At 28.1% G+C, this 25,481-nt stretch overlaps 1 protein-coding gene across 2 annotated transcripts in view; it reads right to left on the reverse strand.

Annotated features, from left to right (window-relative positions):
- LOC129989231 (serine/threonine-protein kinase 3-like) overlaps nt 1-25,481 on the reverse strand; it is a 46,162-nt gene that overhangs the window by 5,036 nt on the left and 15,645 nt on the right. The window contains exons 3-10 of one of the 2 annotated variants that reach the window (XM_056097615.1): nt 21,438-21,521; nt 6,544-6,624; nt 6,212-6,392; nt 4,158-4,220; nt 3,023-3,187; nt 2,008-2,174; nt 1,215-1,470; nt 92-296 (exon numbers count right to left, since the gene is read on the reverse strand). In XM_056097615.1, coding sequence (XP_055953590.1) covers nt 92-296; nt 1,215-1,470; nt 2,008-2,174; nt 3,023-3,187; nt 4,158-4,220; nt 6,212-6,392; nt 6,544-6,624; nt 21,438-21,442 — 1,123 coding nt within the window. In that variant the 5' untranslated portion in view covers nt 21,443-21,521. Of the gene's footprint in view, nt 1-91; nt 297-1,214; nt 1,471-2,007; nt 2,175-3,022; nt 3,188-4,157; nt 4,221-6,211; nt 6,393-6,543; nt 6,625-8,744; nt 9,023-21,437; nt 21,522-25,481 lie in introns of those variants that run through there. The other variant, XM_056097614.1, reaches the window with a different exon arrangement.

The following is a 25,481-nucleotide window of genomic DNA, read 5'->3' on the forward strand; positions in this document are numbered from 1 at the left end:
AGGAAAAATAATTAATATTTAAGCCATTTTAACTTCTTTTCAAAGTGAAAAAAATATTTTGTAATGCTTACAAATATATAATAATGCTTACTTTTCATTGTTGCATCATCATCTTCACTATCACTATTTATGACTAAAGTTCCAAGATCTGATTCAATATCACTGTTAGCACATACAACTAATGTGTTCGAGTCTGTTTGTGGAATCAAAGTATTCTGTTCCCCAGAGTCATTGTTGTTTGGAACTAAGGTACTTGAGCCATTTAGAAGTGTATGTGAATCTACTTCATCATCATCCTTTAAAAGGGGGGAAAATGAACTTCTGATTACAAAACACAAGATAATCAAAAAAGTAATAGCCATTTTTTAAAATTAAAATATATGCACAACTTTTAACAGAATAAGTTTCTTATTTTTTTAAAAATTTCTTAAATTATTTTTCTTAAGTTATTTAAACTTTAAGTTTCCCAACTTAATCTGCATCTTCATCAATAGCATCAGCTATTCTTGCTTCAAAGCCTTGCTTTTTTTTTTTTTGCCTTGCCAAAAGTTTTTTTTTTTTTTTTTGGCCAAGTAGTGATTATTGATATTCTGTTTCTCTGAAATAATAGAAATTCAAGATCATAGTCCCAAAATCACTTGAGACTATGGAGAGAAAGAGGCACTGATATTCAATTTATTCATTTTTTGCTGAAATCAAAATCGTTTGAATTACAAATACTCTAAGATAAACTGCTGTATGAAATACAAAACATGGGAAGAAGCTTACATGCTCACTTTTCCCTTGGAAATGACACTGAAAAAACACATTCTCAGTGATTCAATTGGACTAATAATCAGTTTGTCTGCGATTACTTGAACGACCCATTTTATAACTCAGATTTGGAGCCAAATAATAACCATTTACTTTTGAATTTCAAATTATTCTTTCTGACTCTGATTTACCATAACTGAAATTAATTTGAAAAATACTAAGCAATATTGGCTATACTCATAAGTGAGCCATTCTTTCAAAAGAAGAAAAAAGCTGATTTTGAGATATTAAAAGTATCTTAATATTAAAAGACAATACGTAGAAAAAATTTCAAAAGATTTTTTTCAATAAATAATAATTTTTTTTTGTTAATAGAAAAGTGTATAACATTAAAATGGTTCTTATAAGCTATAAAATCCTTGTGCATAAAATAAAATTTCTGAATACAAAATATTACTTACAAAATTTAAATTTTGTAATCTTTCATTTGGGCAGGACACATTTTCTCGGATTTCTTTTGCCTCAGCTATCATTTGTTGAAGAATTGCAACAGGTTTGGCACTTTTGATAAACTCATGTTGAAGTAATTCAGTTGCTGTTGCTCTTTCTACAGGGTTTTTGACAAGACATCTTGATACAAAATCAATAAATTCGGGAGACCAATTATCAAGCTCACGGAAAGATGGAGGTGGTTTAGTAGGAATCATGAATATTGCCCTAAAGAACACATTTTATGAAAAAATTTACTTTTCAAAAGTTTTTTTGTTGTTAAAATTATTTGTTAATTATAATTACAATTAATGTATGTACATGTTTATTACTTACGTTAAGTATACATAAAATTAAATTATTTTTGTCTACACAAGTACAATGATTTACGTTTCTTAATTATTTGATTTTAGAATGACTAATGTGGAGAAAATAAATGCTGTTGTGAATTTTCGGGTAAATATGATACATGCATTAATGGTCAAATTAAAAATAAATATATCAATAATTCAAAATAGACACTAAATAAATAAAGTAATATTGGGAATCAACATTACTAAGGAAGTAAAATTTATTTATGACTACCAACTGATGTCTTAGAAGCTTAACTGATGTTTATTATATCTCTTATTTACTAACTATTACTAACTTTTGATAATGTGTGTAGTTGCCAAAAAAGACTAATATAGAAGAAATTAAACAAACTAAAATAGCATTTTTACTTTATAAATGAAAACTAGCAATTATTTAATAAAATTTCATCACCTCATTGGATGGATATCTGCATAAGGAGGTTTTCCTTCTGCTATTTCCAAAGCTGTAATTCCAAGACTCCAAATATCAGCTACACAGTCATAACCTACTTCTTGTATCACTTCTGGAGCCATCCAGTATGGTGTCCCAATTACTGTATTTCTTTTAGCCATTGAATCCTATAAATTAAAAGAAATTAAAATATTCAAGAAATGTAGATATTTAGTCAAAGGATGTTTGTATGATGAAGTAATCAATATTGCTTTAGATAAAACTGTAGAATTGTAGATACATTAATTAATTATTAATTATACCTTAAATAAATTTTGTTTTGTGAATTCCACAAACTAGATTGTCTATTGTACAATTTTTTCTCTTTTTATTGATGTTTTTAAAAATCTAATAAATACATGAAAATATCTTTTTAACAACATATCCTTTAAAGTCCTCTAAAGAAAATGCTTTACTTTATTTCAATGAAAAATAAAATTTCAAAAAATTTATATCTTTTAAATTGATATTATTTTTAAAAAGTTAAGCAGATTCAACTTTTAAGAATATTATATAAATAGTTTCATTTTATTGAATATCTTATCAAATGATGATAATCAAAGCTTTACCAAACAAATAGTTTTTATATTTTCCCACACAATGCATTTAAAATAATAATAATAATAAAAGAAACATAACACTACTATAGCAATGCAGCATCCATCAGAAATTATTATATTGTATTAGATGATAATAATGCTGCCAAATCCTTAAATATATATTCAGGATAAATAAAAGATTGCTCAATTAAATGTTGAAGACACTTACTGTCTTAAGATTTTAAATTTTCATTATTACTCAGAATAAATTAGTATATAATTTTAATTTCTTTTTCATTATGTGAGGGTCAGATAACAATCAGAAGTTAAAACTTTATATGCATTTTAATAGAAATTTAAAAAATGATGATGATTCACATCGACCAAGAAAAATATTGGAATGAAAAAGTATTTAATCAGATTCAAAATAAACTCACAGTCAGTTGTCCAGCAACTCCAAAATCAGCTAGTTTTGCATGCCCTTCATAATTCAGCAATATGTTTCCAGCCTTAATATCTCTGTGAATTTTTCGGCGGTAATGTAGATATTCAAGACCTTTCAAAACATCATTCAGAATAGTTGCAATTTCTTCTTCAGTAAGCTAAAATAAAATTTCATATTATTTTTGTGTGAAGAACTCTTTTCTGAACACTTGAATTGAAATTCAGTTATTAATTAATTTAATTATCTCAACCAATTATCAATTATCTAAACCAATTGGGACCATAATCACCTGGGATAATTGAAAACTCGATTAATAGAAACTCTATTTCAAATCGTGTTTCTTTTCTTTTGAAAAAGTTTTCCAGAATTGTTTATCTGAAAATACAAAAACTAATCTATGAGTAGCATCACGTATTAAATGATGCACTGTTCAAACAATGCTCTTTTATGGTTACCATATAAAAAGAAAATACACATGGCATATTAGAAAGTGAGTAACCAGATTCCTCACTAGTAAGAAATACCCAAAGAGCAATTACTAATCAGATCAATACTATTATTTTTTGCCATTTTCTTTGAATTTTTCATTGATTCTTGAAGAAAGCTCTCAAATATTTTGCACTTCTATATAATATAATATAAAACTTTTATACATATTTAGAGTGCCAATTTTAATTTCATGAAAATGCTTGAAATTTGCCCACATTACAAATAAAGTGCATAAAATAGAAACTATGTTTTTATTTCTTTTGCTAAATAATTTCTTTAATTATAAAAGATCACTTCCCAATAAGTTCCCCACCCCCACTAACTTTAGCATTATGAAAATTGATTCCAATGCTAACTCTGACGTATCTTTCTGAAAATATTTTTCACTGCATTAAAAAAAAAAAAAATGAAAATAAACTTTGGCACTGCTGGGTTATAAGAGATCCTAATTGAAAGAAATTTGGATAATCAAAATTTTACTACAAAATCTTTATCTTTATTTTATTTTACTTTTCTTAAATATTAAAGACAGTAATTTCATATCAATATATTTAACAAAAGGCAAGCTACAAACAAATGATATGAAGTCTATATTTCAAAGTAAAAATAAATAAATAAATATAAAAAAATATGCTTACAGTTTTTTTCCTTAGTCTCATAATATCAGACACAGAACCACCACCACAATACTCCATTACAATCTGAAAGAAAGAAAGGAGCCAATTTTAAAATGGATCTCAGATTGTAATTTTTGAAAAACCTTGCTAGAATTAACATTTCAAGTAGTTATAATATTCAGTGTTTAAAAGAGTAACATTCAAAATATTTAATATCATCTGCAGGTTAAATGAAAAATATAAATAAGACATCTGCATTAAATAAAATGAGTTTTGGTAAAACAAGTGAAATATACTTCTGTAGCAAGATTTTTTTAAAATCAAAAATAAATATTGTAATAACAGCCATTGTTGTCTAACAGTTCTGTTTCTGAATGGAAGGCGATATATCGAACATTTGCAATTTTCTTTTTTCTTTTTTTTTTTCTTTGGCCAATCTCTTAATCTATAGAGCACATGAGCAGGGCAACTACAAATTTTGCAGATTAAATTCTAAGCTATATTATTAATAAATTCTGATTAAATTTTTTTAAAAAAGCTCATTTCCACCTTTTTTTTTACAAATGGAATTGTTTTAATTGCCACTTTTTGTTTGCAAATTATTGATTTTTTTACATTTTTCTAATCTTTGAATCTTATTGAATTAATTTTAAGAAAAACCCCATGGGAATTGTTAAATTCTTTGATAATTTCTTCTTTTCATTCTTCTTCTAAGTATTAAGTTCAATTATTCAATGTTCCTCTTACAATAAGTTTTTCTTCATATATTGTGTAAAAGCTTTTGTATAACATTAAATCAAGTGAAAATAAAATGCAATAGTTTAATTATTTTAATTTCTTCATATCAATGTGAAGCATATGAAAATTTTCAAGAATTGGAAGAATAATTTTTTCAATACAGTGAGATAGTATAGACTTTGTTCATAATTATTTGAATAGAACAAAAATACACATGATTGTAAAAAGTTTTAATTTGTTTCTCATTTATTACTGAGTTACAAAAACTAATTTTTTAAAATTAATTTCTAAGACATTTAAACCAATTTTTGATCTTTTAATTGAAAGTACCTATTAAAGAAGAACATTTGCAGTAGAAAAAGGTCACACAAAAAAAGTAAGCTACAGAAATATATTAATGGCCAATTTTAATGACAGTTTTAATAAATTTTCTATAAGGATGGATTCTGTCGCCATACAATCCAGGGTGAAAAGATGTAATAATATATATATATATTATATATATATATTAAATAAAAGATCAGACTAAATAATGCAATGAAAAAAAATTATGCAACTATACACTTTAGAGATGACTCCAAACGAAATATTTCTAAAATTTAAATAATTTTTAGAAATTTATTAAAAATTTATCAATTTTAAGGGAAAAAAACTACAGTATATATGGTAATGTTTATAAATGTTGTCTATTATATATATATATATATTCCTATACAAGCCTTCTTTTTTCTATGCAAGCAGCAGAAAAAGTTTCAACAAATTGTTCACACAATTTCAAAATAACACAGTGTAGGTGCATTTTCAACCAGTTTTAAGAAGAGATATTCGAATTTATTTTCATATCAGAAATATACTCAGGAATAGAAAAGAGAAGGAATAAAGCAGGAATTATTGTTGGAAAAAATAAATAAATATTTACTTCAAAAATTTTAACAAAAAATAAATCCAAAATTAAATTGAAAATTGAGTAATAATAATTAAAAATATAACAGAAACAATAATAGTCATATTGTTTCACATGTAGGCAACCCAAATGGAGTTGGGATCTACAACTTAACTGCAAAATTTTCATTTTTCAACAAAAGATGTGTAAATTTATATGAAAAAGCAAAGAATCTAGACAAAATAATTCTCAAAAATTAAAGTTCCGTTACAAAAAAATAACTCTTCTCAAAAATGTAATAAGTAAGTATTTATTTTAGTAATTATTTATTTAACTGTTAATAAATAAATGATATTGACACTAATATGAATCACAATAGGAAGATTAGTAAATGAAATTTCAATTAAATACATTAAAGTAAGGAAAGAAGATCCATAAAGGATTTCAGGCATACCCAGAGATCCGTGCCCTTGAAGTAGCTTCCATAGTACTTCACAACAAATGGACTGTCACATTGTTGCATAATAGAGATCTCATTTATTATCTCTTGTAAGTCTGTATCCACTGGAACCTGTTTAATGGCCAAAATCTGACCAGATTCCTTGTGTAATGCTTTGTATACACTTCCATAACTCCTATTATGGAAAAAGGATCACAATCAATTGATGCAATAATAAGACCAGGGACATAATTCATATCACTGCATTTGTATATATGGATTCAATAGGCTTAGCTACATACACATACAGAATCACAAAACAAGTCAATAAAAATAAAAAGACTTACCCTTCTCCTAATTTACAGATGATATCAAATACTTCTTCTGGCTGCCTAGTTAAGCTGTCTTCACTCAATTTTTTAAGTTCACTGAAAAAAAAAATATTTGTTTATATGTATATATAAATGTCAATGGTCTACAATTCTTCGAGACTGAAACAAAAATGCAAGAAATATGACTGTTCTATTAATGATTAATAGTAAAAATTAAATTTGAAAGATTTTACCTAAATCAATTCTGATCAATCAATTCTGATGATCGTTACACTTGTGAAAACTATAATTTATTCGAGAACCAATCGTAAAACTAAGACTTTTCAATTTTAACCCCCCCCCCCTCTCCCTCTATTTCTTGAAAATCGTGCATTATATTATTTGGAAACGTAAGCCACTGAAAACTTTTAGAGTAGTATTTTATTTTTATCATTTCAATCTGAGAATTCTAGCCAAGAGAGATTATAGAGAGATTTTTCAACGAACGATTTTTTTTTTTTTATCTCGTTAAAGTCGAATTTTTAAAAAGTTAATGTAGATATCGATCTAAAATTTTTGTAATTTATTTCTTTCTATGAAATACGTACTTAAGTGCAATTTCAAAACTTTTGCTCAAAAATATTTTTCTAAATTTGCACTTTTTAAAATTTACTTATAGTTTTATAGAGGTATCAAAACGTTTGAGAACTCCGTTTCAAAATCTCAAGATTTACAATTTTCCTCTCAGATTAATAGCTTTTTATTTAGACTCAGAAAATCCAATGTCTGAACTTTCCAATCATTACAAACTTAAAGGTTTATTTTGGATAGCTAAAGAAATAAGTTTAAGCAAAGTAATTACTGTTATGTATTTTTTTCTATGTCAAAATACAATTCACAAGATTATACAACTGGACTATAATCTCATGAGCTGAAATATAACGATCCGAATCGATCGTAACAATCATTTGGTCACTTTATAGAGAAAAATCAGAAGAAAGAAATTCGGTAAATAATCTCGGAAATATAGGTTTATTAATCGTCATCATCATAAATTCCACATTTCTTTTTGTAATCGTCTGCAATTTTTTTGTGAAAAAAATTATATTGAAAATTCTTTTTATCTGATTAAATGTTAAAATTAATAAAATATAAATATATATTTAATTAAATAATATGCAATTCTTAACAATATTAAGAATTAGCATCAGGCAATCAACATCAAATGAAGCAAATCCTCCAACGGGCAAAAATTATTTAAAAAGCTAGCTGTAAAACTATTTATTTTGTGAAAAATATTTTATTTTTGCTTCAATCTAGTACTTTAGGGTTGCATATGAATAACAATTAAATTCTTTAAAAAAAACTGGCTTTATTTAGAATTATTGCATCGAAAGTGATTAAAAGAATCTAACGTATAGGGTTAACTCTAAGCAATATTTGAAGCCATAATATTATATCCATGGAAAGTGAAGTTGTAGGCTAAAAAATGATTAATCGAATAGCCGCCTTTGGGAACTAGTTGGCTAGTCCGGAATATTGGCCCTCCTAATTGAAATTAAAATGGAATGCTTATATTTAAAATTCCCCTTTGCTATTTTATAAGACAGAAAAATATGGATTTAAAGGGAATGAACAATTCACTGCGTAATTTTAATTATTTAAATTGTGTATATGCCACGCAATAAAAGCGGAAGTAGCAATCTGCTTCAGAATCAATGTCCAAATTTTTATTTTAATTTCACAAACGATAAAATTATAGATTAAATATTTGATGGACAAAGAAATTAGTTTGAATTTCATAATAACAATAAAACATTATTGCAAATTTATCAAATCAAATTTTGAAAAAAAAAAAATTATTGAAAGTAGATAAAAATATATATGAAAATTAAATAAATATCCTTTAAATGATAAATGAGTTTTAAAATAGAGCTAAAATCATTTTTGCGAAATAATAATTTCAAAAGACATTGCTGAAAAACATTAAAAACGTGCTTAAATATTAATTAATTTATATTTTAATTAATTCTGGACTTTGAAAAGTTTACAGTGAACTTCATATAGCCTTGAAGAGCATGTGTGCCACATTTCATCAAGAACGGAAAAAACTGCAGATATGTATAAAATGACATACAAAAAAAAAAAATTATATAGAGAATATTTAACATTCAGATTTTATTTTTAGTTCAAAAAGCTATCAAAAATCCCAGAAATAAACAAATCACATAACTTACCATTCGGTAACAAACATCAGTTCAACTTTTAAAGAAAATTATAGCAAAACGAAAAAGTAACAATAAATAAACGAACAAGCTTCAACTTAAATTAAGTCATATATCGACAGTTCATTCAGATTCGTATTTATTTCTCAGCATTTTAAATATTATAAACATCTTATCAGTATTTAAATTCTTCATAAAAAGATGAACGGTATATAAGTGATTAGGTTTTATTTATTTACGTTGTTTACAATTCAAGCTCCCATATCTTAACCACCTCTGAGAGGAAGTTAGTGACTGCGTAACAGCTTTAGATTTCCAAGCGGAAATACGACACGAAGAAACGGATGCATGTAAAGATATCTGAAAACAGAAACACAACTTGCATACTATATAACGATGACAGACCCCAAAAACTGTCCAATGAAAATAAAGAAGCGAGAGGGTTCTCCGACTTTTCTTGTGTACATATACAATATGGCGAGTTTCGTCAACGGTTTTGTAATTCGATGAAGAAAAGTTAGCATAAAACACTTTTTTTCGAAGTCCAAAACTTTATATAAATTGGCAAATTTGTGTTCAGACCACATATCAAATTTCATTAATCAAGATTGTAATTTCTTCTGAAGCCACCATAATGTTTCCTCTAACTAAAATTACCTTTTGTTCATCTGCTTTTTAATTTTGATCCTCCAGCCTTAATTCTCATTCCATTTCTTTTTCCAACGCTTGCAATCGTTTGACCAAAAGTGAGGTCAAACCTTGAAATGCATTTCTTCAAAGGTTTTCCATTAAGGTTCCATAATAATTCTGATTGAATAGAAGTGCATACGCACTGACACTCGAAAAAACTATCTAAGTTCAATAGGCAAAGATTTTGAAATAGAATATCTACATATTCACAAATAAATACGTAATCCACCTGTTGACGAACTTAGCTCAAAATTAAATACTGATTTAAATAAAAATCATAAATTAAAACTTAATAAGTTTTTTTTTGGGGGGGGGACTATCGCGTGCATGTACGCGAATAAGTATACCGATCGCCAATAATAAGTATACAAGTTAACCCTCTGACGGATTTAATCTAGAATTTGATAGACATCTACGATTTTGGAATAAAACTATATGCCAAATTCCATCTGTATATTTTGTTTAAAAACTGAAAGACAATATAAGCACACAGGAATTACCCCCGCCCTGTCTAAGCATCCCAGGTAATCGGAATAACGCTTGTCGCAACAGTACAGAGGCAAGAACAAAAGTTTAAATCCCAATGTCTACCATAAACTATGATACACCTTCTCCCATAAGAGATGCGTTCCATGAAAGTGGAAGTAACTCGATTCCACAGCCTTAATGCAATCATCCAAGAAGCGGGAATCAAGCATAATATTGGAAACTTCTCTTTAAATCTGAAGTGCCCTTCTCCTGTTCCAGATGAGCAGTTTAAAACACACAGACTCATAAAAATCTCAAGGTGAAAATTTTAGATGTTTATAATAAAAACTTACTCTTCGTATACTTCCGATAAAAAAAATCTAAAGAATAAAAATTAAAAAACGGATAAATATATTTATCCGGTAAATTAATAATGATTAATAATTTATCCGATAAATTTTACCAATAACTTATTTTTAAATTATTAATAATATTTGCGAATCTTCTTTGAAAAAGATCTGATCATTTTTTTTAATTCGCAGGAAATCCGCCAACTGCTTTTGAAATCAACATTCTTTGAAAAATATGCATATGAGATAAATCCTTTCATTAAACATAGTGGTAAATCATGTTCGGTTCTATTGTTATCTTTCCCGCGGCTTTTAAAATAAACAAAAACAAAACGGGTCAAGATAAATTCTGTTGATTCCAACATTTTCTGCCTTATTGCTGCCAAGATGGCTCGACACAAATTCTTTCTAGAATCGTCTATAGCAATAGTTGCTCATTTTAATCTTTCCATTATAACATCTAATGAGGCGAACATGTTCTTTTTTTTTTTTTTTTTTTCAAATACAAAACATGATTCTAAAATCATGGAAGAAACTTTAAGGATAAGACAAACACACAGATAACAGTATTTTTTTTTTTTAATTGGAACATGGAACTGTAAAAAGAAGACTGTTATAAGCTGCTTTTTACTAGTAAATTAAGTGAAGAAGCGGATGCATTAGAAATGAGTTTAGTTATATATATTCAGAACCGTATAACAAATAAACTTACATAAATAACAACATTAAAAATATACACAGCAATCATATGCAGTGTAAACAGCAAACCTATGCAGTGTAAACAACAATCTCTTAATTGCAACTTCAACTCCTTAAAAGTCGTGCTCTTATGTCATACGGGCATCGATTTATCGATTTTCAAATTTATAAAATGAAATTTCATCATTTAAAAAAGATATAATTCGATACAAAAATTATAATATACATAATAAACAAAAATATAATTGATTTAGTAAGACAGTACATTCTTGAAACGGAAGATGTTATATAAGTACATAATGGGAAAAGCAAAACGATTAAGAGTTTAAAGCTAGTGTTAAAAGAACTTATTGTCTGAAGACGTGTACGCTTCGAATCTATCTTGTTGTGCTATCCCAAATTTTTATCTTATTCATTCTGCATTACACATTATGTCTGATGAATCCGCTTGCTTAATTTAATTAATCGACAAAGAGCCTTTAGTAGTGGCTCCCCTTTGTGTTTGAGATCGGTATATGAATTATATGAAAACTCAGAAAAAAGCAGATATCAACTGTATTCTTAAATGATAAATGACATATAATTAAAAGAAAATACATTTCATCTATCAATTTGTTGAACGATAAATAAGCCAAATTTTCGCAAATGATTTTAAAGCTACCTGGAGATCAACAAAATGTTCCATAATTTTTTTTTTTTTTAATAATTCAATACACTACCAATATATCATAGACCGAAAAACACAAGCATATAAAACGACCAAAAATAGTTTTCAAATATTAAAAACTTAAACATTACCGAAATCCAAAATATTAAGTCGAGTTTTCATTCAAAACATTTGTTTATTACAAAAGACGATAGAATTGTTTTTTAAAAACTAATATATATGAGTTAATTTTGGTTCCATGTAAAAGTGCAACATAAATATCAGAGGCCTAGCTTACTTAGATTTACAAAAATAATTTGAATAATTGTATTTGACAGAAATGATGTTTGAACACTACGCAAGGCTGGTCCGAGGAATACATAACGTAACCTCCTATTTCTGAGAGCCCCGCGAAACTGACCATTTTTCTAAAAGGAAAATATCCTTAAAAATTTGAATAAACTATTCGATTCAATACGCCAAGACAACCATTTTTCGACGATTCCATCTCACTAAGGGATAGGATGTGAAAGAATGAGCAATTTCAGAAATTCCACGACCTTGATTTCTGCTCCATTAGATTTTTTTTTTCGTTCAGTTACCCCCTACCCCCACCCCCACTACCACATGTATGTGAATGTCCTGTCGTTTCTTGCACTATTTTGCTTCAACTCTAAATTTTTATTAATTGCTTACTTGGCCAATTCATGTGGGAAAAAAGCTTTCAGGAATGGCCCCAAAAATATTTTATATAATATCATGAAATTTGTTTCCATTATTAACTGCTATCGTTAATCATAAAATGCAATCAAAAACTTCAATAACAAAACAAAAAAATGCGTTTTAACATAAAAATATTATTATTTTGTTTAAAAAAAAAAAGACGAATTGCCAAATTTTAAGAACAAAAATATTCCCTTTATTCAACATAATTTTATGTTTATGTCCCTTTCAGTAAATAAAAATTGTTCTAAAGTATTTTATTGTGCATTCATATTTTTTCCGGGAGTATTGTAAGTTATCCGCAGCTTATTCCGATAATATTACACGTTATCCGCATCCAAATCCGCGGATGATCTTAAATGCAAACATCTCCTTTTATCTTTCCTCTCACCCCTATTTTGAGTAAATAAACACATCCTGACGCATGCACAAAAGAGGCGTTTCGAATCCGAGAATGAACAGCACATAGATTTGAATAATATCATGCGATTTGTGGATATTTCGCATTCAACAAATCAAATTTGGGTGAATTGGTTCTCTCAATCTTGTTCTTCTGCTTGATAATGGCCTTAATCAAAAATCCTATTATTTCTTAAAGGAAAAGTTTTGAAATTTATTTCATATATAAGACATCATAAGTCTTATATATATAAATATATAAATACAAAGTGAATGAAACAAATCTTTTCACATGTTGCAAACTTAATTGCGAATTTGCGTGGCAGTATTAATTACATCTATTTATCAAATGAAATCAAAACTTGTCTTCGAATTTTGATTTCCAGGGTCACAATATGTTCAAATTCATTTTAAACTGATTTATTAGAAATATATCTCGTTTTTCTTTATGAAAATTCTATTAGTTTTATCAATTATCATCATATCTGCCGCAAGATCTGCCTCAACAGAAGATAATGAAAAGAATGTAGAAGATAATAATAATAATAAAAAAATATTTAAAATTTAGTATTAGTTCCGAATTCGACAAAAATTATATATATCGTAAGATGATGTTATTAAAGAATTTGCTATAAAAGATTTTAAAAAATGAAACAATAGTCATATATCGTAAATTTAATCTCGTGGTTCGCAACACGTTCTTCTATTACACCAACATGTTCAATTAAACAGAAAGCAAAATGCAATGATTTATTTTGTGTACAAAGTTTGCTTCAAAGCCCCGCAAATCAACATTACTTCAAATCCTGATCTTTTTTATCATTTCTTTATTTTGTGAGAATATGATGTTTTGGTTTGAGATTCCTGAAGTCGCAAAATGCACGGGCAGAAAACTGTCGATTTATTGCTTTTAAGGCATCAATTTTTGCTTTTAGGTTTATTAGAAAATGATAAAGAACAACACATTTGGTGACTTATCGCCAACAAAAAGTTACACCCTCGTGGCTTGTCCGCCATGTACCCGATCCTCCTGTCTGGCCAGTAAAGCGTAGTGAAATATCGAAATTATATATATATATATAATCATTATAATATAATTTTTTTAACTTTCATTTTCAATTTTTCTAGCTGCCAAAAAAAAAACATCGTGTTTTTTTTCAACGATTGCGCAATGCTACAGTCATGTGATCATTCTAAATAAGTTTACATCGGATTTTCAAGAAGTAAAAAAAGATCTGGTCTCTAGGAAAAATTTTTGGAGCTCAACCGATTTTGAGATTTAAAAAAAAAAAAAAAAAAAAAAAAAACGAGGTGTTTTTTTTTTTTTTTTTTTTTTTTAATATTGACGTATGCGTAATCCGATAGTCACGTGATTGGGTTAAACTGATTAATGACTTATATTAATAAAGACCAGCAATGACTTAAATAACAATGTTCTCACATGTTAACTTGAAATTTGCAGTAGCAGATTACAATTTTTATTTATTTGTTTGTTTGTTTGTTTTTTAGAGATTGACTTTAGTTCTATGGGTTTGCCAAGCACTAGACAAACATACAAAGCAGAATTTTGATGGCATCAAATCTTAACAGCAAGACTGTGTGGCACTAGGCTACAGTGAATCTTAATTAGAACAACCCATTTCTATTTGACAAATCTTATACCAGTAAAGTGTGGAAAAATGCACAAACTAACTGAACGAAATTGCGTACAAATTTCTGATGATATATTTCACTTTTAAAAAATGAAATACAAGCTTGTTGCAATAATTAGGTCATATCTAGGAAGGATGCAGTGACGTCAGAACGCACTAAAGATTTGTAGAAATTCAGGAAGCGAAATTAGAAATATAAAAATCAGTTAAATTTTGTAAATTCATCAGCTATTTCAAAACAAATTTGAGGTAATATTATTGCCTAATCAGACGCTAACAAACAATTATGCGATTATTAGTCTTAAAATTAATCTGACATTTGACGACGCTGTTTTATGTAGTTTTCAACCAAAATAATAAGCAATTTTTTAAAAGAAATTTCAACATAGTATATTATTGGTAGATAGCAAATCACTCTTGTAATGGAAGTCAGAGTTTTAAATAAGAAAGGGTACAAATCTGCTATATTATTACAGTATGTGGGCGCCAAAGGTTGTTTAAAAAAATTATTTCATCAACTATTTAATGAAAAATAGAGTTATTCTTTACAGGGTGCCACACAAATCTGGAGGAAAAAAAAATATTCAAGTATGTATGTATATTCAAGTACGAGGAAATGCAAAAATAGCACTCATGTGTTAGTTATAATGCAACATGAATTCAAGACGTGGAAAGGAAGCAAGAATTTAGCATTATTTAAAATAATAGCTTATTAAAATTTTTTATTTACATAAAAAAAAAACAATTTCTCTTTATTTATTATCTAGAATTTAGCAAGACAAAGTTTATATCTTAAGAGGGAGGGGTGGATATCTTACCTCTCATGCTCTTGAATTGCAAGCCACATGAAATTAAGGCCTCAGGTAAAATAAGACAAAACATTTTAGTTATCTGATACAAATCACTTAATAATTACTTAACAAAAAAAAAAAAAAAAAAAACATTACAAAGCAAAACTACTTTTTTTTATTCATTCATTTTTGCCAATTTCTGAATTTGGGCATCAATTTCTCCAGATTTTTTTAGCTATCAGTTTCATGGAGGTAATCCTTAACAAATAAATTATTTTCGGACTTGACATATCACCTTCTCCATCATTCCCTTAGATACAAAGTCTAACATTAATTATAACTTCTTTGAACTGACACGGAATTTCTTTTCCCTCTTTTGGCATGATTAATAATTACTTAGGTATCTTTTCTTACAAAGCGAGCAGTGTACAAAAAAATGGATTTTGAGAGACTCCTCGAACCCTTTCAGCAAAATAAGGATTGATTTCTTTTTGTCCGTCATATTCGTATTAAATACGAATTTTGAGCAGCTCAATGTTTTAAAAAAATCAATGTTTAAAAATCCAATCTACTCTGAAAAAGCTCACAATTACTCAATTGATAAACAAATCTTTCAATAAACTCACGTGTGAATGACTAAATACGAGCGTGATGCGCTCGCACATTGAATGCTTCTATTCCGACAGATAAATGCATTCTAATCTTTCACACAGTTACAGAAGTCTCGCGTATGCTTATTAGTTGGAATTCGGGAATCTTATGGGAACGAACAATTGTCTCACAATTCGAAACTGGACCGATTTATACAGAAAAAAGGGGAAGACAGTAGAAAAGATCTACGTTTCCACATATCACAATCGTTAATGGTATTATTTCGTCTTTGGAAACGATGCCTGAGATCTTTCATTCTTGCAATCTTTACAGATCGGCAGTTTTTAGATGGGGAAAAAATAATAAAGAAACTTAAAATTCCCCGTATTTTCCAGTTTCTAAGAAATTTTTCAAATTTCCCTGCATTTTCCCTTTTTTTTAAATCGATTTTTAAATTTCCTGTGTTTTCCAAGGTTTTAAGGTTTTCCGGTGGCACGGCAACCCTATCTCTACTAGAAAAGCATAACTATGCTGATGGAGACCTCTTAATGCTTTAAATTTTCGCCACATAATCGGATGAATTAAACTAACATTGTTTTGTTAAAAATGGCGATTATAGATTGAACTGATTATAGATTATAAGAAAACTGATTATAGATGCATAAGAAAAGAATAATTTAAAACATTTTACAAAGCAGATCTTTAGACCATGAGCTATCAAATTTCGCAACTAGTTACTTCATATGTAATAGATGATCATTAAGAAATGTTCTTTTCGTTAAATTTTAATTATATTTGTAACTGATAATTTAAATGTTAATGTTTTTTTCTCAATAACTTCGAATCATATTATCTATATCAAATTATATAATAGGAAAATATACTTCATTTTTATACCAATTAACCCCCCCCCCCAAAAAAAAAAAAAATGTTTTTTTCAGTTACTTTAATTTTATCCCCGAACAATTTTTCTTTATTTTTTTATTTCTTTACTCTTTAATTTTTATGTAGGGTCAGTTGTGGTAATTGGGAAAGAATTTTCCATACTTGCCATTTCTTCCAATTTAAAACCATCCTGTAAGTTGGAAAATAGGCCTATAATACATGTGAGTGCATATCATTTTCTGAATGACTAGCTAAACAATATATATATATATATTATATATATATATATATATATATATATATATATATATATATATATATATATATATATATATATATATATATATATATATATATTTACTGAATTATTTATAAATTAATCAGTCTCAATTGCAGCGTAATTACTCAGGTAAGTTTCCCAAAACCGGAGACTATGAAATAATTGGGGAATACCTATTTTAATTTCTGATCGCAGTAACGGACTTATTATTTGAATATATATTTGGTACGACGGTATATATATTTGAAATAAAGCTAAATGCTTCAGAATTTATTTTACTGGCATTAATATTTTCCATTAATTTATTTATTTTCCAACAACTGCAAAGTACTGCTTTTTTACCGTTCTTCAATCGAAACATTTTATTTCATGGAATAAAAGTGTCAATTATAAGGACAATGAAAAGGGAAAACGAGAAGAAAATATCTAAAAGACTTTTCTTACTACTTACTTTATACTAAGGATTAGTATTCAATTTGGTAGTAGAATAGACACTTCCAATAATTCATTTTTCTCTGACATTTGCGCATTCTGGCAATATCTAAAAACTTAAATGATAGAATTTGATAGTATGCGTTTTATATAATTCTCGGAAATCGCAAGTTACCCTTAATTACCAAAAGAAATTTTGATTTAGTCAAACTAGTGCTTCTAAAACCTGTCAGTCACCAACAACTCAACTAATCCCTCAGACTAGTCTACGTTCTGGAACCTTCAACACAATCAAACGAAATAAGTATATTTGTTGAAAAAGCAACTACGAATGATGATCCTGAAGTTATTTCCACCATCTCTGCAACGTCCATTTCTTACTGAAAATTATCATGAATTATTCCATGCTATCAGTTTCCGTGTTTTCTACCATCTTGAAGACAAACAGCATTAAACCGTTGTTGATAAAATTCCATTCATCAAAGATAATGGCATAGCCAAAGGGGGGGGCAAGAGAGGGATGTGCCAAGCATCCGTCTCAGTAGCCTCCATGAAGATAAAATATTACAGCCTTTGAAAGTCAAATGTAATAAAAAAAAAGTAGAAAACTAATATGAAGTCTAGATGTCATTCACACAAATTATACAACTAATGACACCATGGAGCAAAAAATATATTATAATCCGGGCGCCACTTACTCTGAGTGGTGTAAAGTAATATGTGAAATAGTATAAATTCTTTAAAAATATCAGTTGTTAATTGACTTGAAGTAACGAGCATTACTGACGTAGTGCTGCCGCATTCCTAGATTTAATATCACTTCCATGAAAATTATAGGCTTTTGTTGCAATAAAATCTATCCACTTATCCACAATAAAAATTGTAATGAGCCATTGAGAGCATTTCTTGCCTATCAGTAATAGGGCCAAAAATGAAAACTGAATTTGACTCATATTGTTTCATTCTACAGATCCTAGAAATATATAACTTTGCAACTTGGGTTGCACACGAACGATTTAGTGAATGAATAATAACATTTGGAAAGGTTAGAATTTCACTCTTAAAAAAAAAAAAAAAAAAAACACGGCTGCAATTTTAAGTAAATAAATATTAGAAAATAACACTCATAAAAGCGGGAAAATGTTATTTGTCTTCCTCTAGAGTGTCTGAAAGAAAATTCTTGCTGAACTTAGATTTTATATTATTTTCATTGTTTTACCTACTTCGTTCGGTACGGTATACATGCGGTACGGCGATATTAAATACATTTTATGGACATGCTATCTCACTGTAATAAAGAATGAATTTTTAAAAATTATATAAAGAAAGACGTATCAGCTCTGTTGAACATTATCATGCAATTCTGTTTCGGACCACGGTTTCAAATATTCCTTAAAAATATTAAGTATGTTTTTTTTAAAAATTTATTTCTGTTTTTTGAATTAAGTCTTTCGCATTCTATCAAAATTAAATTCATCAATATATTTCAGACGCCAATCCGCTTTTTTTTAAATCTCACTAATCTAAAGGGCCTGAAACTGAAGTTCATTAATTACAAGTATTGCACAATTACGGAAATAAGAGTTTCGCGTTAACTTTGTTTTTACTTCCTCGTATACGTATAATCGACAAAAAAAAATCGAACTCGAGATTTTGACGAATCTCGACGTTACAGACTTACCTAAGTTTGAAAAATATCTTTTTGGAAACTGTTTGTCAGCCTGGGACAAAGATAATTCAAAAAAGCGTTGAACTACGCAGATGAAATTTCATGTACGGTCTTTACACCAAATGTATAGATTTTTTTAAATCAAATTTTCAGCAAAATTCATTCAAAGGTTGTCTGTCTACCCGGCTGCACGAATATAAGTTATTACGATAACTACAAAACGAAGAGAGTTAGATAAAATTCGGAGCGCACATATTTAAAATCTATAGAATAGATGCCAATCAGATTTTAACCAAATCCGACAAAGGGTTGTCCGTCTGTGTGTACTTTCAGAAACATACAAAAGCGGTAATTCAAAAGCGCAGTGATTAAATACATCGAGTTTAATATGGGATTTTGTGACTACAAGTGTAAATTTGAATCAAAATTCTGTTTCAATCGGTTAGGAAAACGGCGTCTAAACACATATGGTTTCCGGATCCTATTAACCGCATGGCAGCGTTAAAATCGCCAAAGATGACACGGCAGATTCAATAAGAATGCTAAATTCAAGCAAAAGATTAATATTTCATAACTACTCTCTGGGACAACACCTTTATTAGGGAGCATGGGAGAAAGTTTTGTTGAGCCCACTCCCGCTGATTGAACGAAATTTTTTAACTATTTAAAATTTCTACTATCGTTTGTTAAATTTGCAACCGTGAATCAAATGGCTGAGCATTCATGAGGTACAAAAATCTTGGACACAGTGCATAGTCTAAATGTTATCTTCATTACTTGATTCAGCACTGTTAATGTATATAACTAGCTGCAAACTAGAAAGTGAATCTGATAAATTTTAAACACCGCTTTCTCTTTTCCATACAGGAATTTCTATTCATTTTTTTAAAAAATGGAATAATTGTTCTGAAATTTAACTGAGAGACCTATAGAATTACATAATAAACCAAAACAGAAAGTCAAATAAAACGGGAAACATTATACTAAAAGAAAAAAAAAAATCAAAGCTTCCACAAGCTGCAGAAGATGATGAACAACTTTTAATGAAACCAGCGGGAGTGATCTGCCAAAATTTTCTTGCATACAGTCATACGAGAGAACGCCTTACAAGGAAGGCACTGGAGGTACAATAGCTATGGCTTTGCTTTACAATAGCAATGACAATATAAATTTTGGCGTGAATTTAGCATATTTATTAAATGTATCGCGCCATCCTTGGCGAGTTGTTCGGCGATTAATCCCTAGCAAGCGTTAAAAGTACCCAAAAATGGCATTTGTGTTTTAGACACGTTTTTATCAACCGATTAAAACAAAAATTTGATACAAAATCGCATTTGTCGCAAAATTCCATACCAAATTTTATATACTAAGTCATTGCGTTTTTGAATTATCGTGTTTACATTTTTCTAAAAGTAAAGACAGAGAGATAGCCAACCCATAACTGGATTTGGCCCAAAATTTGAAAAGAGTCTACATTACAGATGTTGAATCTGTGCGCCGAAATTTATCTATCTAGCTCTCTTCGTTTTGTAATTATCGTGTTAACTTACATTCGAACAGCCGGACAGAATTTGATAGATTGACAGAATTTCGCTCAAAATTTGATATAAATCTGCAAATTTGTTGTAAAGACTGTATACCAAATTTCATCCGACTAACTCAAAGCACCTTTGAGTACCTTTGTCACAGATAGACAGAGGAATACATACAATGCTAAAAATGTGTTTTTCAAGCTCAGAGAGATCTAAAACCTAGGGATTCGTCAAAATTTCAAGCTTTCTTTTGACGATTATTGCACTTTCTCTATGCTACGTAAACGAGAAAGTAAAAAATATTTACAAATTGCAAAGAATAATCGCAATAATAATCGTAATAAAATAGAATAAATATTCACAAAATTTTCAATAAATAAAGTATTATTACAGAAATCCTCAGCTTCCGGCTTCTCAGATTACAATCGGTTTATAACAAATGTACAAAGGGTATGTTTGAATGAACTTTTGTATGAACTCTTTCTATGAACTTTTAGAGATAAAGTAACTTCCCAACTGCTATGATTCCAAAATCTAATACCCTGGATTTGATACCAAATTTGGGGAGGAAATACAAAAACTTTCAATCTTGTTAATTTGACTTCTAAACTGGCAACACATTCTTAATACAAATATTTAAAGATCCATATTTTTTTTTTTTTTTTTTTTTGCTCTTGAAACGAAATTCACTCCTGCTTTATCGCGGTATTCAAATAAAAGTTAGAAAATCTGCTTAAAACATAAATAAAAGCACAATTCTTAAAGCAAGGATAAAGTAAATTTTTGTTTGTTTAAATAAGATTTTACACAGATACTGTTATTTGTTATGCAATGTTTGTTGTTGCATGTTGTCTATGCCAAAAATAAATGAATGAAATTAAATAACAAAACTGCATACCCCATTCTGAACTAGTGTAAGAAGACAATCTTGCATTCTGGGTGCTGAAGTCTAATAGGATAAATAATCGACGATGTTGCTCTCCTGAAAAAGAAAGGGAAAAAATGTTCACATTAACACAAACACAGTAAAAATTTAAAAAAAATATCTCAAGCAATAATATCAGTTTATAAGAATTTGACTATACAGTTATACTAGCTTTTATGGATTTGGTTATGAAGTTATTTATCAAAATAGTTATTATACATCATCATTATACGTTCATGCAAATTTCCTATTCAAATGTACTGTTATTATCTCAAGACTACAACTCATAACCTGATTATGTGATTTTATTTTTAATCCCATAATCTATTTCAAAATTAGAAAAAACGGATCTATCCTATGCTATACTATAACTATTATCTAAATAAGTATAGTAATACAATTATATAAGTATTATAATTTCTTGATTAGTAACTTCATTATTTTAAGTCAATCAACAGCTACCTCGAAGAAACATCGCATTTGATTGGCGAATGTTTTTAGAGAAAGATGATTAAGTCATCTAAAATATTGATATTCTAAGCATCATAATTCAATTATTTGGGTCGATTGAACAAAGGGGCTTTTTTATTGTTTAAAACTTCAGTGCATCAAGAATATTTTATTAATATGATTAATAAGATCGAGTACTGCATAAAAATTTAGGCATGCTTTTTTTTTGTTGCCTATTTTTAATGATTTAGGAATTAGCTACAGAACCAAAATTGGAACTGATGCCTCGTTTATGTATATACACAGCGTAAAAAAAGTAGAAGGACACTTGATTTTGTAACAATAACCGAAAAATATTTTATTTTTACTAAAATTTTTTATTAGAAACATTTGACAAAATATTTCAAAAATACAATTTTAACATCAGAATTATGATGTTCAAACATAAAATATTAATGGCAACAAAAATAGTTTCTCTTTTTTGAAACTTTGTAAAAAAAAGTAGAAGGACAGCATTATAATGAATGAAAAAATAGTGACTTTAATAAGAAATGGTCTTCCCATTGGCCTTTATAACTTCAAATATTCTGTTTGGAAGTGAATTGTATAGAGTTTGAATTTCAGTTTGACAAAAATTGTCCTACGAGTCATTCAATGCTTCTCGAAGCTGAGTTTGCGAATCAAATTGCCTTCCATCAGCATAAACTCGACGAACTAGCATTGCCCAGATGTTTTCCACTATATTAAGGTCAGGACTTTTGGCTGGCCATGGTAAAACATCCACATTATTTGTTAGCAACCAATTTTTGACTCCAGTCGCAGTGTGAATGGAAGCTCCGGGGGCTCACCTGCAATAATCGAGCAATCTCTCTGACACCTTTACCATCATTTTGATATGCGGAAATTTGCCCTTTTTGCAAATTGTTCAAAGGTATTCCTTTAGGCATTTCTGAGAACGGAGAAACAACGTAACTTTTAAACAAATTAGATTTTTTTGACAGAAAAGGATAAACAAAGTACAAAATCACTATTTAAATAAAGAACAACTCACTAAATTAAATATATTAGCAAGTGTCCTTCTACTTTTTTTACGCATCGGAAATTATATATACTAATTTTCTTAATAATATTAGTGGTAGATGTTTAATTTTTGCCTAAAATGGAAACAAGGGTCATTAAATTAAATCTGCATAAATATCTGATAGTTAGGAGAAAATAAGAGATATTAATCTGCAAAAAGACACTGTCCTTCTACTTTTTTTACGCAGTGTAATCAATTATTTCTATTTCATTTAAACTAACTCAATCATTATTTCTATTTGATTACAATATGGTGTTATGAATGATCTCAATCAAATAATAAAATCATTAAAGAAAACTGAAAATAATTTATTACATGAATCTTCTATTTCAAAATCCGTCTCTCGTTCGAAGGAAAGAAATAATCTAGAAGAAGAAATAATCTTTCTAAAATTACTAGAAGATATACCCGTTTGACGGGGTTTTTATCTTGTTTACAATACCTTAGATACGACTGCCACATATTTATTAACGATTGTTGGAGAAGAAATTCTCATGAATGTTGGCAAAGTGCTCAAGAAATTAAAATATTTGTATATATTATTTACAATACATTGTAGATGTAAATATGTAATAATAGAAGCTTTGTTTCCTTACAATGGGATTTTTTTATCCATATTTTTAGCGAACATTCAAATCAAATAAGTTATTTTTAAAAACATTTAAAATAACTGATGTATTTCAATAAAAGAATGATGGGAAAGTAAAGGAGATTTAGATGCCCCAAATGCCGGCCTTAAGGTAGATAGATGACTACGTTGAAAAGTTGATTTTTTTAAAAGCGAAATTATAATATTTTTTTTTTTTATTTAATACTCTTAATGTTTGAACAAGTTTCTTTTTAAAAAACATCGTTAGAATTTTATTTCTAAGTCTATTTATTGGGAAGTAGCACTGATTTTTATATTAGCATTTATATGTCTTTTAATGCTATTTTACATGTTTAGATGCAATTTTCTTGAATTCTAATCTTTGATAGAATTCTTAAAAAAAAAAAAAAAAAAAAAAAAAAAAAACTCGTAAATTAAAATCCAATGTGTGTGTATGTATATATATATATATATATATATATATATATATATATATATATATATATATATATATATATATATATATATATATATATATATATATATATATATATATATATATATATATATATATATATATATATTAGTTCAGATTTGGTGTAATAATTTCTCAATATGTTCTACAATTCTTGAAGTAGAGAATAAGTAATCTATTCATTTAGAAATATTTTTTAGTTGTTTTAGAGGCTCACAATGTGGAGGAAAAAAAAAAAAATCATGTCATTTATCCGTAGAACCCGAATATTTAAAGAATGAATAGAAATACAGTTCAAGAACTAGATGATATATTTGTTAAGTTCTGCAAAATTTTAAGCAAATCATATGATATACCTTTAAACTAGAATATTTTTTTAAAATCTATTTTTAGCCAAAAAAGGGTTTTTTTATTTTTCAATTAAAAAAAAAAAACTTTTACCACCTTAACTGGTATAGTTTAGCTTCATAGATGTTTTTTTAATCTTTTTAATACAAATATTAAAAAATATATATATATAACCATTTTCTAACGCTTTTTTAAAAAAGTCATCTCGAACTTAATTAGATACCTTAAGGAGCGCCAAAGGGATAAAGCTTTAACGTTATTTTTTAAAGAAAAATAAGAGAAAGAATCAATGATGGCCGAAAAAATATTGTGCCCCAGGTATTACTGGCCCAAGCTACGCCACTGCAATAAAATAAAGTTTAATCACCAGTAATGGATATCTTGTGTAATAAAATAATAGGAAAATTCTTTCCGTCCAAGAATCATATAAAAATTTAGATACAGATGAATAATTTTGGTGCAAAAGCCATCATCTATTTTGACCGTTGTGTTTTAAGATATAATTTTCCATACATACAGCAAAACAAGCACAGCTAAAAAAAATCCCGTACTTTGATTTAAAGGCGATAATAAGCTTGTGAGCTGAACCGTATGCAAAATAAAGTTTCTAGAGCCGGACGAATAGTCGACAGCTATCCAAATCCTGTCGGTTTATCAGGAACTACAAAGGGATCTGCAATTCACAGAAGAAGGTAAATGTAATTGTTTACATACGTCCTTCAACGAATCTGCAAACCAAGGCGTATTTCATTTTTTACATATTAATTATTTTCCAGCACTTATTAATTATTATGCAAAAACGGCTTTATTAAAACCATATATTTTATTATATAATTCTCGTTTTTTTTTTTAATTTTTAACTGTTAACTTTGCAGAATATTAGTTTTTATAATTAATTAGCACACTGTTATTCAGTTTATTTCATATATTCAAGTAGTAGCTTCAGATGCTTAACTTATTCGCCTAATATATTGATTTTCGTAGCTGTTAAATTTAATACTTTGTTAAAGAGCCATTAAGAGCAAATTACTAATAATATAATCATACAAATAATTAAAAATAAAAATACAAAAC

Source organism: Argiope bruennichi, chromosome 10 (genome assembly GCF_947563725.1).
Source record: "Argiope bruennichi chromosome 10, qqArgBrue1.1, whole genome shotgun sequence".
Taxonomy (NCBI): Eukaryota; Metazoa; Arthropoda; class Arachnida; order Araneae; family Araneidae; genus Argiope; species Argiope bruennichi.